The following is a 13,106-nucleotide window of genomic DNA, read 5'->3' on the forward strand; positions in this document are numbered from 1 at the left end:
TGGGGCGGGCTGCCGCGCTGGGGAGGCTCTTGCCCTGTCCCACAGGCCCGTTCCTTGCGCGTGCCCCCTCCCGCAGGAGGTCCCTGGCGCCTGCTGCGTGTGGCCTGTGACGCCATCAGGAGGCGTCCGGAAGCGCCCGGGCCCGCGACCCCGCCCCCCCCTCCCGCCAGGGCGTCGCGAGAGAAGGTGGCTGCCCTCCCCGCCCCCCCGTGTCGCCCCCCCCCCCGGCCCCCCCCCGCTCGCCCCCCGCCGTCCGGACTCGGGGCTGCGCGCGGCTCCGTCCGAGGCTCTGGCGCGATGCTGCTGCCGGAGCCGCCGCCTGAGGAAACGGCCCCGAGCGGGCGGACGTGCGGGCTGCGGCGTCCGCGCTGCGCGTGAGAGCGCTCGGCCGCTCCGCCCTCCCCGCGCGCCGGCTGCCGCGTCACGGCCGCGTTGGTAACCGGGCGCCCAGGCACGGCCATCGGGGCGAGCAGAGGCCACCCGCGGGCGGGCCGCGGTTGCACGAGGGGGCGCGGCTGTGCGCCCGCCTGAACTCGCTGCCTCCCTCTGCGCTGACTCGCTCCCGCCTCCTGGGCGGGGCCCGACTTAGCCTCCGCCCTCCCTCCCCCCCCTTCCCTCCCCCGTCCCTCCCTCCCCCCCCCTCCCCCCCCCCTCCCCCCCCCCTCCTCTCCCTCCCTCTCCTTCCCTCCCTCCCCCCTTCCCTCCTTCCCTCCTCCCTCCTTTCCTTCCCTTCTGCCCTCCCTCCCTCCCTCCTCTTCCATCCTTCCCTTCCCTCCTTCCTTTGCTTCCCTCCCTCCCTCCTTCCGTCCCTCCCTCCTTTCCCTTCTCTCTATTTCTGCCCAGCCTCTGCCCTGCTCCCTGCATTCCAGCTTCACTGAGCTGCTGTGGTCCCTGAAAGACATGGTCCCTCATCATTCTCCCATCTCCGAGGTCACCTGTCTGGGATGCCCTTTCTCATGCTCCCTCCTTCCTCCCTCTGTGCTGTGTCTTCTGAGACCGCCCTCAGAGGCCACCTCTCCGCATCCCTCCCTGGCCTGGAGGACATGTGCATCCCTTCTCTGTGGCCACATTACCACACAAAGACAGGGTTCTCTGCCCGATGCCCGTAAAGAGCCAATGATCACACCACCAGCTTTTTCGAGGTCGGCCAGCCAGGAGGCGGGAGTCAGAGCTCTCAGAGGTGTGTCCCAGACCCAGGACTTGCGTTCAATTTGTGGGATGGGGGGTGGTTTGAGGTGTGGAGACGGCGACTGAGGAGGGAAGTGACGTATTTTGAAGGCCTGCACCAGCGTAGTCAAGCTCCATGCTCTCACAGGACGCCTACTCACAGATGAGGTGTTAGGTGACCTGAGGGTGGGGTTTGCAGCCCCTGATGGCAGAGGGTCACTGACTGGGCATTCGCCAGGTCCAGGTGGTGGGTTGGTGGTCTCAACAGGCCTGAACTGGACAAGAGGCCTCTCAGTTCCTGAGACACAGCTCAGTCGCTCTTGGTAAGACGGTCAGTTTGAATCGGTCCTGGTGGCCCGTGGTTACAGCCTCCCTGAGCTCTGGCCACGGCCCTGTATCCAGTTACTGGCACTGGTCTGCGCTTACTCCGCTGTGTCTCTGCCCTTCTAGGATACGGTGTGGACACTAGTTCATACCTCCAGCTTCTCCTAGCGCCGTGCCCAGGCTGGCAGACACAGTGGACACTTGCCACCCAACTGACACGCCGAGGGTCGGATGTGCCGCATTCGCAGGTTACTGTCTGTTTCCTGTCAGAGGCAACAAAGCTGCTAGAGGTCGAGGAGGGCGTGGGTGTTGTGCAGACTGCGCTCGGGCTGCAGACGTGCGAGGACGGGCCCTGGGTGGTGCTGACAAACGAGGGGAACGAGCGAGTGCTGAGGGCTTTATAAACACCCAGTAGAAGATGTATCGCCCCAGATACGGTTTGTTTCTTACTGAAAGTCAGCTCTATGGAGGTGTAACTTCCGTACAATAGAACGCAGCCATGTTAAGTGTGCGTCTGGTGAATTTTGGAACATGTCAGCACCTGGGTGGCCACGACCCCCATTGAGAACTGGACTATCTCGGTGTTAACCAGACCTCCTGAAATTCTCCATCTGGCACAGGGTCCGCCTGCCCCGCCTGCAGTGGGTCCTGTGCTTTGGGCTCTGGCCCCCGTGGGAGCAGCTGCAGTGGACGCCAGGGGGACACCAGGCTGGTCGTCATCAGTCACAGAGACCACTCTCTGTCCAGAAGTAGGAGTGTGTGACACCTCTATCCTCGTCACACCTATGGCTGACCTCGACTGGTAACCACAGTCTGCGGCGCTCACATTCCCAGGAGACAGCCCAGCGGTCCCATCCTGGTTTGTCAGGATTGCCCACCACGCGCACGCTTCTGCTGTGTCCAGGTCCCGATTCTGGCACAGGACGCACCACAGTGCTGCCACGTTCCTCCTCCTCTGGTCCCAGGCTTGGTGCTGGCCACCTCACAGCAGCATGTCTGTCATGGCCTCCAGCTCAGCTATGCTGGCTCGTGTTGTATCACAGCTCTGCCCGATCTTACATACTTATTCTAAATCTCTCCTCCAAATCAGGAGAGTACCTCGAATACGGAGGGGTCTCCAATGGTTTGAGAGTCAGAGTTGCTTTGGAAACTAGACGCAGGCCCACCCGAGAGGCTCCAGTCCTGGAGTCCCCACATGCCATCCCGTGTTCAGAGATGCGGGCACTAAAGGCCTGATGGGAGGGAGTGGCTGCCGTCCCTAGATGTCCACCTGCACTGCCCTCTCCCTGCTGGAGGGAGTGCCTTAGGGCAGATGCTGTGACAAAGGTCAAAGTGACCTCTGCGTGTGATGTCTGCCACTGGTGGCCCCAGTTGCGTAACTAAAAAGAGAACCCCAAGGAAGGGAGGGAGTCGCCCCAGGATGAGGTGCCTGGTAGCTGCTCCTCTGGGATGGCCCGTGGGCAAGGGACTCCCTGCGTGGCGGGTGTGGGGTTCCTGCCAAGTCACCGCCCATAAAGCGTTAATGAGGCGTTTGAGATGAGGCCCCTAGTCTGGGGGTCTCCCCTTACTGGAGCCCCCTGATCTGAAACTCCAATGGGCCCTCCGGGGTCAGCACCCTGTGGCCCCTTGCGTGGCACTCCAGGTGTCTCTGTGCGCACTCGCCTCTGTGCTCTCCTGACCCCTGACCTCTGGACCGCGAATGTGCAGGGATGAACATGGTGCGAGCCCAGAGCATGGAGCAGCTGTGAGGGGACAGACCTGCAGGCCTGATTGCCGAGCCTGGCAGGGCCAGCAGAGGGTCAAGAGCAGGCAGAGCCGAGCTGAGCCCTGACCCAGAAGGGAGAGGGGGGTCCCACTCCAGCATGAGGGACCCCATCCGCCCAGGGCGTGGCTGCTCCAGCCCTCCCTGCAGTTCATTCTTTTATCAGCAAACGTCCCTGCAAGGGGCTTTGGGGAGAGCTGCTCTCTGGTTCCTGGGAGGTGCTCCCTCCGGGCACCCCTGGGTCCTGGCGTGGCCCCGAGAGGCTCAGAATCACCCAGCGTTGTGGGGCTGGAGTCTGGAGCTCAGCCTCTCCCTCAGGCCTCCCTCAGGGGTCCTCTTGCCTCAGCTCACTTGAGAAGGCCAGTCCCTCCAGGTCTCCCAGGGCCTCCAGTGGTGTCAGAGCCTGACACTGGCCAGAAACCCCTCCCACAAGAGACGCCAGGTGAGCGTCAACTCCAGCTGCCGGGAACACCAGCCGGGCTCCGTCCTCTGCACCCTGTGAGTGGGGGTCTGCCTGGGGCTGCAGGCCCAGTGCGGGGCAGTGTCCGGCCTGAGATGGGCAGACAGGAGGGCCACCCCGGCCCGCAGAGCAGCAGCTGTCTGCCCTCGCCTCGTTGCCTCTCATGCAGGTGGCTTCACCCACACGTTGCACCGTGTGTACAGGGAGACAGTGGCACTCTCCCGTGTTCACACACCACTCCTTCAGAAGCAGCACGTGCCCTTGAGCCTGACTCCGTCCCCAGGAGCCCGTGGAGGCACAGCAGGGCCTCTGGCCACCGCAGCAGGAGGAGCTGCAGCCTCTCTGTCAGCTGGTGGTGTGTCTCAGGGAAGCAGTGCAGATGGGGTCTCTGGACCTGCTGGGGGCCTGGAGTGGTTTCTGAACCCCAGGGATGGTGAGAAGTGAGGTAGGAGGCCGGTGGAGGGAGGAACAGAGATCCCAGGCTGGCATTCGCATCAGTGACCAGCCCTGCAGGCAGCTGTGGTCGAGGGCGCGCGTCTGACTGGAGCAGGTGCAGGGGTGAAGTTCTCTCAGGCAGACAAGCATTCAGTCACGTTTTCACAGGTGTATTTAACACGTCGGCACCGCTGCTAATGGCAGCAGCTCCCTAGCCAGCCAGGGGACCCACCCGGATGATCCCCTCCCCCATGGGCCCAGTGGGCATCCTGCTGGAGAACTGGGGCCAGCAGGCTCCTGGGGTCCCCAGTGCCCCTGCCCATCGGCCCGGAGAAAGGAGGGCTGGAGAGGGCGGGTTCCTGGCCTCTGCTGGCTGGGCCTGTTAGAATTCAAGGGTGGGCCGTTTTCTGTGTTTCAGGCTCCAGGACACTTAGGGTCATCAACTTTGTTAAATTTCTAATCAGAAAAGTTCTGACTCTAGCACGACGGTGTTTCCCTTTCATACAGGATCATGAGCCTCCCAGGTGATGGTGAAAATTATAAAATTTTATTTAAAATACATTTATTCCTTCATTATGAAAGTAACAGATAGAAGGAACACATTTCTGAAGCCAACATGGTCTGTTAGTTAATTAAAAAGTTAGTTAGTTTAAAATGGTGAAAGTGATAATAAAAAATAAGGAAGCAGACATACTTTGCATATATTTTTAACTTAAAACTTATAAATATGCATTAATTCTTAATAAGTTCATGAGATTTACTTTTCATACAATGAAATCTTCAGATTCTGACTGTACGTGCTGATAAATTCTGATAAAGGTGCACAATCAATGGAGATGCATCAAGTTTCCATCACGCTAGAAAGGCCCCTCTCCCCTCTGGTCAATATCCCACCCGGGGCCGCCTCACGCCCAGAGTGACCTCACAACCAGGGCCACCGCACACCCAGGGCCACCCTCTGCTTCCTCTGTCATCGTTTGGGCAGCTCTGGCCTTGACTCTGTATTTTCATGTAGGGTGGAGACTAGTCAGCCGGTCAGGGCTGGAGTCTTATTTTCATTTTTGGTATAAACCACGTGCTTACTTGATCCCCTAAGATACCTGCTTTTGGTACTTTTTTTTAAGTACCAGGACTGAGACTTGAATATGTTTGTAAAGTCACCTGAGACCAGAAATCTTCCAAATTTTCACAAGTTGTTTTTCGTATTTTGAGGTATCTTGTCTGCAGCTAATTCAAAAGCAATTTTTAAAGTGACTTCACTTGCCTTTGTCTTGATTTCCCAAACTGTGTATTGTAGAAACGACTTTCTCTCCTTTTACACGATGCGTAGCTGGTTTATGTAACGTTTGGTCAAGTTACGCAGTAGAGCAAGGGCAAGTGGCGTAGATGGGTGGGCGCGACCTGACCACGTGGTTGGTGTCACCCCCACTGACACCTGCGTCTTACCGGGCTGCTGAGCCCCGAGACCAGAGCCGCCTGAGCTGGTGGAGCAGAGGTTGGTGCACACAAATGAATAACAACAGATGGGAACACACACACGTGGTCCTACACCCCGAGGCATCTCTGCACAAAGCCTGCCGTGTGGTTTCCCAGCCTCATGTGTGTGTGTGTGTGTACGGTTAGCCTCGCTGCAGGGCCCGAGGGAGCTGCCTGCGCCCCCAAAACTGCCTTCGCTCTGACAGTGACCACACGGAATGAGGTTCTCTGCCCGGTGCACATAAACAGCCGCTAGCCGGGCATCAGCCTTTGCGAAGAGACCAGCTTTATTCTGCGAGGCTGACCTGCAGGGAGGCAGGGGGCCCTCATCTGTCTCCCCAGTGCAGGATTTGGGGTGAAATTTAGGGGGCCTAGAGAACATTTAGGCACGCGCAAACTCTGGGGGGACGGGTTTCCATTGCTGGGCTTCAAGCATTTATGACGGGGTTCTAACTGTTTACGACGGGGCTCTAAACATTCTCCGTGAATTTTAACACTGGATCTTCCTGAACCAGGGCCCTCGCTTCTGATGAGAGCCCGACCTTCAATCTCCAGTCGCATTCTGTCCTTGGGTTCAGTGGGAAGGGGGATCTTCGGTTCCACGGTCATTTCAAGTCAAGATTTCCTCTTCTGCGTGTGCTCTGGCCACGTGACTTGGCACGTTTCCTGTTTCCTGAAAGGCGATTCTCAACCACTCTTGATAAGAGATAGCTCAGTTGACCTGGTGCTGGCAGGCCTGCGGTTACACCGCCAGCCGCAGGCTCGGGGTCCCCAAGGCGATGCTTGGTGTGACAGCTCTCTGGAAGGGCCTGGAGCTCGCTGAGAGCTGAACCACGCATGGCCGTGGTTCGTCACAGGGAAGGGACACAGATGAAAACCGGCCCAGGAGAGGCTCCCGGGCAGAGTCCGAGTCCCCAGATGCAGAGCACCCCCCTTCTTCCCAGCTCACCCCACAGACACCTTCCTGGAACGGAACTCGGATAGCGGCATGTGGGTGTGGTTCCAGATGCAGACTCTGAGATGAGGATTTGTATGAAGGACACGCTCCCCGGAAACGTGGCTGGGAGTGGGGAGTGGACGGGGATGGGGAGGAGGTGCATGCAGGCCTGTGGAGGGACAAGGGCTCCATCCCGTGGAGGAACTCCGGACTCTGCAGGTCATGGCTCGCAGGTGTCCCCGTCTGGAGGTGAGTGGCTTTGAGTGTTTGTGCCCCTGCCTGGCAGTCACCTGTTAAGGGTTGTAAATCGCGACAACCCCAGCCCTCAGGAGCTCAGGGAAGGACCCTCCTGTGGCCGGAGGGCGGCCCTCTGTCAAAGATCCCGATGATGCCCCATGGGAGTGGGGTCCTAGAGCCCAGGGGTGTGACATAGAAGATGGAGACCTGGACGCGCATCTGTGGCCGTTATCATCAGAGACCCCGCATCCAGAGGGGCTAATGGTTTTCTCCTCAGACAAGTGAGGGCTCCTGGTGTGACTGTCCGACCTCACGTGCCGGTGGGGTCAGCACCCGGCCCAGAAGCAGCAGCTCAGCAGCCACCTGCCGTCACCCCCGCCCCGACTGTGGTCACAGTGTCCCCACACCTGGGCAGAGATGGGGCAGTGTTTTCTCTCCTTCAGATGCCGCCCAGGCCCAGACTTTGCCCCAGAGCCTGGGGGCCGTGACAAGATCACCACGGACTGCAGGACTGCCTGCTGTCTGCTCCATCCCACACAGACTGTTCCCCCGTCCTCCCTCCTGTCTGGTTTGAGATGCCAGCCTCCGTCATCCTGACCCCAGTGGTCACAGCCCCGGCTTTGGGCAAAGGCCAGTGGCTGTTTGGAGGGGTCTGGGCCAGCGGGAAGGGACCAGCAAGGTAAACTGCTTGCCCGCCCTCCCTCCCCACCCACAGAGCTTTTCGAGGCGGTGGTTCCACGTGGCCTCCCTGGAGATGCCCCGATGAGCCATAGTCTCACTGTCTTCCTCATAATCTGCAGCCCACTCAGAACAAAATGAAAGGCCCCACTTTGTATTTATTCTCCTTTCTTCCTGGTCACCCCCCCACTCCTGTTCCCCTGGATTGCAGCCCGCACCCCACCCCTAGTAATTGGTCCCGGCTCAGTTTTCCAAAGGACCCCCGGCCAGGGCACGAGGTGGCCTCACACTGCGTCCTGGCCACACAGACAGAACGTGTTTGCTGTCAGCAGCCTGCTAGAAAAACTGTGAAAAATGGAAATGGGAAAACTCGAAAAACCACTGCTGTGTGTCCAGCTCCCCCTGGATTGTGATTCTACTGGGACCTGTGCCTTTCATTCCCTTTGAGCTATTTTACAACTCTCAGACTGTAGAAAGCTTGAAATAATGCAGATAATTCTTGCCTGTAGAAATGCAAATAAATTTTGTCTGTTCAAATGAAATTGATTATCACCCTGTAGGGATTGACCCATTTCGCATCTATTTGTAAATTTATTTCAGCATTTCTGATTGTCTGCATGTGAATGGGTCTGGATTCTGCTGTGAACTGGTTGTAACATCTTACTGGTTCCCTCGTTAATTCATGAGTTAAACAAACTGCAACGTGTGCATTTTATATTTGCATAAGCCATGATTTTACTTTGAAAAGAAATTGCCCTTTCACAGCGCCCCCAACCTGTGCCTGGAGTCACCCTGGGGAAGATTCAGGAGGCTCCTCATTGCTTATTTCTCATTCATGCAGAAGGCAGCACGTTCCGACTGTTCCCCATCTTCTGACTTGTCCTCTAGCAAAGGGGGTGGAATGTGTGACCCCGGAAATGCCACTTGGGCGAGATTGTTTGAGCTGAAGACCCTGGAAAAACAGCAGGTGCCAGAAGAGTGTTCTGAGCCCCCTTCCTTCCTGAGGGCAGGAGGTAAACCAGGGAGGAAGGTGCTGCCCCGTGCCGGGAGGAGGGAACCGTCAGCTCCAGAGGGGAGCCTCCGAGAATTCTGTGCAGCTGACCTCACCAGAGTCACTCTCGTCTCTGTTCTCTCTCCAGGTGTCTCTGTTACTTTCCTCAATCTCCTCTCCTCCTTGGACCCAGCGAAAAGCATTTGGTTTTGCCGCTTCCCTGGGTCTCTATCACCCTCACGAGGCCCCCGTGTCACTAAAACTTACGCTACGTGAACCTGGATGCTTTCCTCCAGCTGCTGTCTCAGCAGCTCAACTCTCAGGCCGCCGGGCCCCACGAGGTGGAGGTGACGATTTCCCTCCCCAACGCTGGGCTCTGCACACGACCAGAGCGGGGCCTGTCTGTCCCGCCTTCCACTGTCCCAGCTGGGGCTCGGAGTGCACCATCAGTGTCCGTGGTGTCCGTCCCGGGCCCCGTGTCAACCCAACCCCGGGGGCCTGCACGTCTTCCCGTCTCCTCCTCGTGACCCCGTTCTTCTCATTTGTGTCATTCAGTCCACGGTTCGGCTTCTCAACACCCATGTTTGTGGGTCCCTGAGTGTGGCCTTCACCTCAGAATGGGACCCAAAGGAGAAAACAGGAAGGATTTGTAAGTCTAACCTCACTTAAAAATAGTGCATGAGTGACAAGCAGATCACAGAGCTATGACGATGGGGCCATCTGTTTGACAGTTACGTAAGAAGTCCAGTACCTCAATGAGTAAAGAGCTTTAAGAGACGAACAACAAAACGGACCACAGGGCCTGGGCGTGAGCGTCACAAGGGAGGAAAAGACAAATCGAAACACGTTCCTCTTCTCCCATCAGAGGGCAGAGCTGCAGGGCCTCACCACCCTGTTGGCAGGAGAACCTGAAGGGGTGCGAACGGGCCTCCCATCTGCCCTGAGGTCGAGGCCGTCGCCTGCGTGGATCCAGGCCTTGTCCTGCAGAGTCACTCGGAGAAATACCAACCTCGTCCAAGATAAGAGGACAGCGCCTCTCGTCCGGCTGTGGCCTCCCAGCCGCGGGGGCTCCGTTCCTGAGCTTCTGGTGTCTCCTCTCTGTGTGCCCCCTGCGGGGCTCCATCCCTGTCTTCTTGTCTGTCTGTCCATCTGTCCTGCAGGCAGAGAGGCTGCCCTCACTCCCCCTTCTCCTGGCTCCTCAGTGGGCTCAGGGTCTGGCTTGTCTGTCCTGTGGGTTTGGCTTCTCCAGCCTCTTCCCGTTCTCTAGCCACCCTGACCTGGTTCCTCAGGAGACAAGGCCGGGGCGAGCGGTGGGGCCGGGGTCAGAGGGGTGGTGGGACCGAGGGCATCTGTGCAAAATCAACATGTTGAAACGTCTAACTGCATGTGTTCGCTTTATGTTTTTCCTCTCACCCTCATTTCAAGTCTGTGGTTTTCGTAATTCTGTGGTTCAAGGCTCGGACGTCTTGTAAATCAGAATTCCCCTGAGGTTAACGGGTACCAGACTCATGAAAGGAAAACCTGGCGGGGGTCGTGCAGGGAGAGCCTTGGAGAAGCTCTGACCTAAAGATGCATCCAGAGACCGTTTCTCACCAGCTCTGGGTAATCAGCACAACCAGGGGAGAGGCCCCTCCCTGTGTCTCCCCAGACTTTCCCAGCCGCCAGAGACTATCAACATGCCGCTGTTTGCCCAGTAGTGTTATTGTTTCCCTCTCTCCTTCTTCATTTATTAATACGAATTTTTCTGTGGGGAGACAGTGTTTCTTCTCCCCCGTTTGTTTGTTTGAATGTGTGTTTATATCGATGTGGACTCATGGACACTCCAGTCTGTGGGTGGTGATCCAACACTGTTGTTATTTTTTCCTCAGATCGTTCCAGCTTTGCCATTGGGAGCCCTGTCAGATGCCTGATATTTACTGCGTGATGTCCTCGGGGCCACCCTGCTTCCCGATGTCCCCTGGGCAGGCGAGATGTGGGGTCGGTGTCCCCTGGGAAGAGGGAGTCATCGGATCCTGGCCCCTGGAGGGGGTTATTGCACAGAGCCAAAATCAAAAGACAAACACAGTGATAGCAATGGCGCTAACAGTTTCCGTCTACTGAGTATCAGGTGCCCTGAGCACTCGGGCACATTTCTTACTAAACCTCACTTTACATAAACCCACGGTCTCAGTTCCCTCATCCTGGTTCTGCACAAGAGGGAACCGCGTCTGGGGCTGCAGGGCCTCAGCTCGGTTCATCTGCCTGAAGGTGGGGGCTTCCTCCGTGGTGGTGGTTTCCACTGGGACCCGCGTCACCATCACCGACAGCAGCACTGACTGTGCCCCAGGTCCCTTAACATGCACCCCACCCCAGGGGCTCGGGCAGCTGGTGAAGACAGCTTTCTGTGCTCACACTGGCACACGCTGCTGCCCGCTTCCTCGTGGACCTCGGAGCTAAAAATAACCACGTGTTTTCTGTTTTAATGGAAAAGAGGAAGTGTGCCATTTATTGCATAACACTTACTATTTTTGAAAACCCGAATTTTTTCCACATGTACTTTTAAAAAGTCCTTGGAGGAAAAGGCACAATGTGGATTTCACGGAGGGTTGCTCTCTTTGTAACCCAGATCCTCAGGAAACAACTGAATCAGACATGAGGCGGAGATGGCAACCTTCCCCAGTGCGCACGGCCCAGGGGGACCGGCAGGAAGCCCCAGACGCATATCACTGGGGACACAGGGCGGAGCCAGCTCCCAAGGGGCCCTGGGGCTTCTTGACCCAGGTCATGGGGAGAGGGATTTTCCCAGGTCTCCATGCCCGTTGCCTGAGCAGGGGGAGGTGTCCCAGGGCCACGGCTGACCGTAGGAGCCCGTCCTCTGTGGTTGAGAGGCTACAGTCACTCTCAGCCTTCGCAGGATGTGGGAAGATGGAGCTTGGCCTTCATTTGCTCCTTAAGTGAGCGAACGCCATTGAGACACGGTAGGGGGGCCCTTGGATCTTTTTAAGGCTGCGCTGTGAGAGATGACCTGGGCTGGTGGCATTCAGTGCTGTCCCTGCCCTTCCTCTCACTGAAACACTGGAAAGTTAGAAAATGTGTAAAGAGCAGACAAACAAAGCCAAAGGAAAGAGACACAGATGCCACAGCACAGGGCGCTGGGGCAAGGGTGAGTAACCGTGGGACCACACGGGCGTTTCTGGCAAGTGTGTGGGGCACGGGAGCGGGCGGGACGAGGACCAGGACTCCTGCCCGCCAAGTGACCTCAGGCAGGGCTGCCCGAGAGCCTCCAGGAGTCTTTCCCCAGGGCGCCGTGGTGGCCCTTCCTATCAGGACGTCTCCTGCCAGACCCAACCGGACGTGCAGCACGGCAGGCGAGCAAAGGTCCTGGGACATTGAGAGAGCGGCGGGAAATCAGTGGTAGGATGAGCACGTCTCATGTGGAAAGTCAGCAGTAACTTGGAACATGTCATAGGGACCATCTGAGACCCCATCTCAACAGTAACCAGCAGGGAGTAAACCTACCCGGAAAGGCAGAGGCCTGACATGGAGAAGCTCACGAAGGAGACACGTCACCTGGAGGCAACGACGGAACAGAGAGAGAACTCTCAGGTTTAAAGACTGAGCGTAAGTCAGAGCAAAGTCACGTGCGGCTCTTAAACCTGCCGATGTGACGCAGAGCTTGTCTGGAAGCGTAAGTGAACGCAAAGAACCACAGCTTTTGAGAGAAGACTATCGAGGACCGAGGTTCTGCACCAGATGGTCAACCACAGCGTGAAGCTAAAACCCTGCGAAGATCTGGTGCAGCCGCGAGAATCGTCATCTGTGTCAGCAGAGGAGCACAGACCACTGCGAAAGAATCAGAATTTAAGAAATAATGGCATGTGTTCATGTAATAGTTTACTAAGTGCCAATAGCATCATCATCGATTAGTAAATAGAAGCTTATTCAGTCAATGACACGGGATCAAGAAATAAACTACGTATGATAAAGTTACACTTTCCCACATCCCCTTAGAATATGATACATTCTAGGTAGATTTGATTTTAAAATAAAACCACGAAAGAACTAGAAGACAAAACAAAACAGCACAATGTTTACTGGCTCTAAGGTAAAAACGACATCTTTAGAAGAATACGTGAGAAAGCACACGAAAAATAGATTTGAGTAGACATTGAAATTATAATTTTGGGGGCCGGCCTGGTGGTGCAGTGGTTAAGTTTGCACATTCTGCTTCGGCGGCTCGGGGTTCACTGGTTCGGATCCCGGGTGTGGACATGGCACAGCTTGGCAAGCCATGCTGTGGTAGGCATCCCACATATAAAGTAGAGGAAGATGGGCACAGATGTGAGCTCAGGGCCAGTCTTCCTCAGCAAAAAGAGGAGGATTGGCAGCAGATGTTAGCTCAGGGCTGATTTTCCTCAAAAAAAAAAAAAAAAAGAAATCATAATTTAAGATAACTACAAAAGTAAAGACGAAAAACCTAGTAGGAAGGCAATGATAAACGTTTGTCAGAGACCCACTCACCTTATGGATGGGAATTTCTTAGAAATAATGATTATCATATCGATTAAAAGATGGGTCTGACGCGAAAGGACAAACACAACAAAGATAGCTGATAAACATGGAAAATGTTTACATCATTATTGATCAAATAAAGCAAATT

General features: G+C 56.4%; 1 protein-coding gene and 1 long non-coding RNA gene across 5 annotated transcripts in view; both read left to right on the forward strand.

Moving 5' to 3' along the window:
• LOC124242914 (proline-rich protein HaeIII subfamily 1-like) overlaps positions 1-595 on the forward strand; it is a 1,043-nt gene extending 448 nt beyond the window's left edge. Inside the window, exon 2 of one of the 2 annotated variants that reach the window (XM_046668337.1) lies at positions 19-595. In XM_046668337.1, the coding sequence (XP_046524293.1) occupies positions 19-378 (360 nt within the window). In that variant the 3' untranslated portion in view covers positions 379-595. The other variant, XM_046668336.1, reaches the window with a different exon arrangement.
• Positions 1-12,724, forward strand: part of LOC124242915 (uncharacterized) — a 13,178-nt gene extending 454 nt beyond the window's left edge. For 2 of the 3 annotated variants that reach the window (XR_006889544.1, XR_006889543.1), the window contains exons 2-6: positions 1,618-1,739; positions 2,112-7,477; positions 8,318-8,489; positions 8,616-10,069; positions 10,336-12,724. This is a non-coding gene — a long non-coding RNA (uncharacterized LOC124242915). Of the gene's footprint in view, positions 1-797; positions 1,181-1,617; positions 1,740-2,111; positions 7,478-8,317; positions 8,490-8,615; positions 10,070-10,335 lie in introns of those variants that run through there. The other variant, XR_006889542.1, reaches the window with a different exon arrangement.
• Positions 12,725-13,106: the final 382 nt, after the last annotated feature.

The sequence above is a fragment of the Equus quagga genome, chromosome 7 (genome assembly GCF_021613505.1).
Source record: "Equus quagga isolate Etosha38 chromosome 7, UCLA_HA_Equagga_1.0, whole genome shotgun sequence".
NCBI lineage: Eukaryota > Metazoa > Chordata > Mammalia > Perissodactyla > Equidae > Equus > Equus quagga.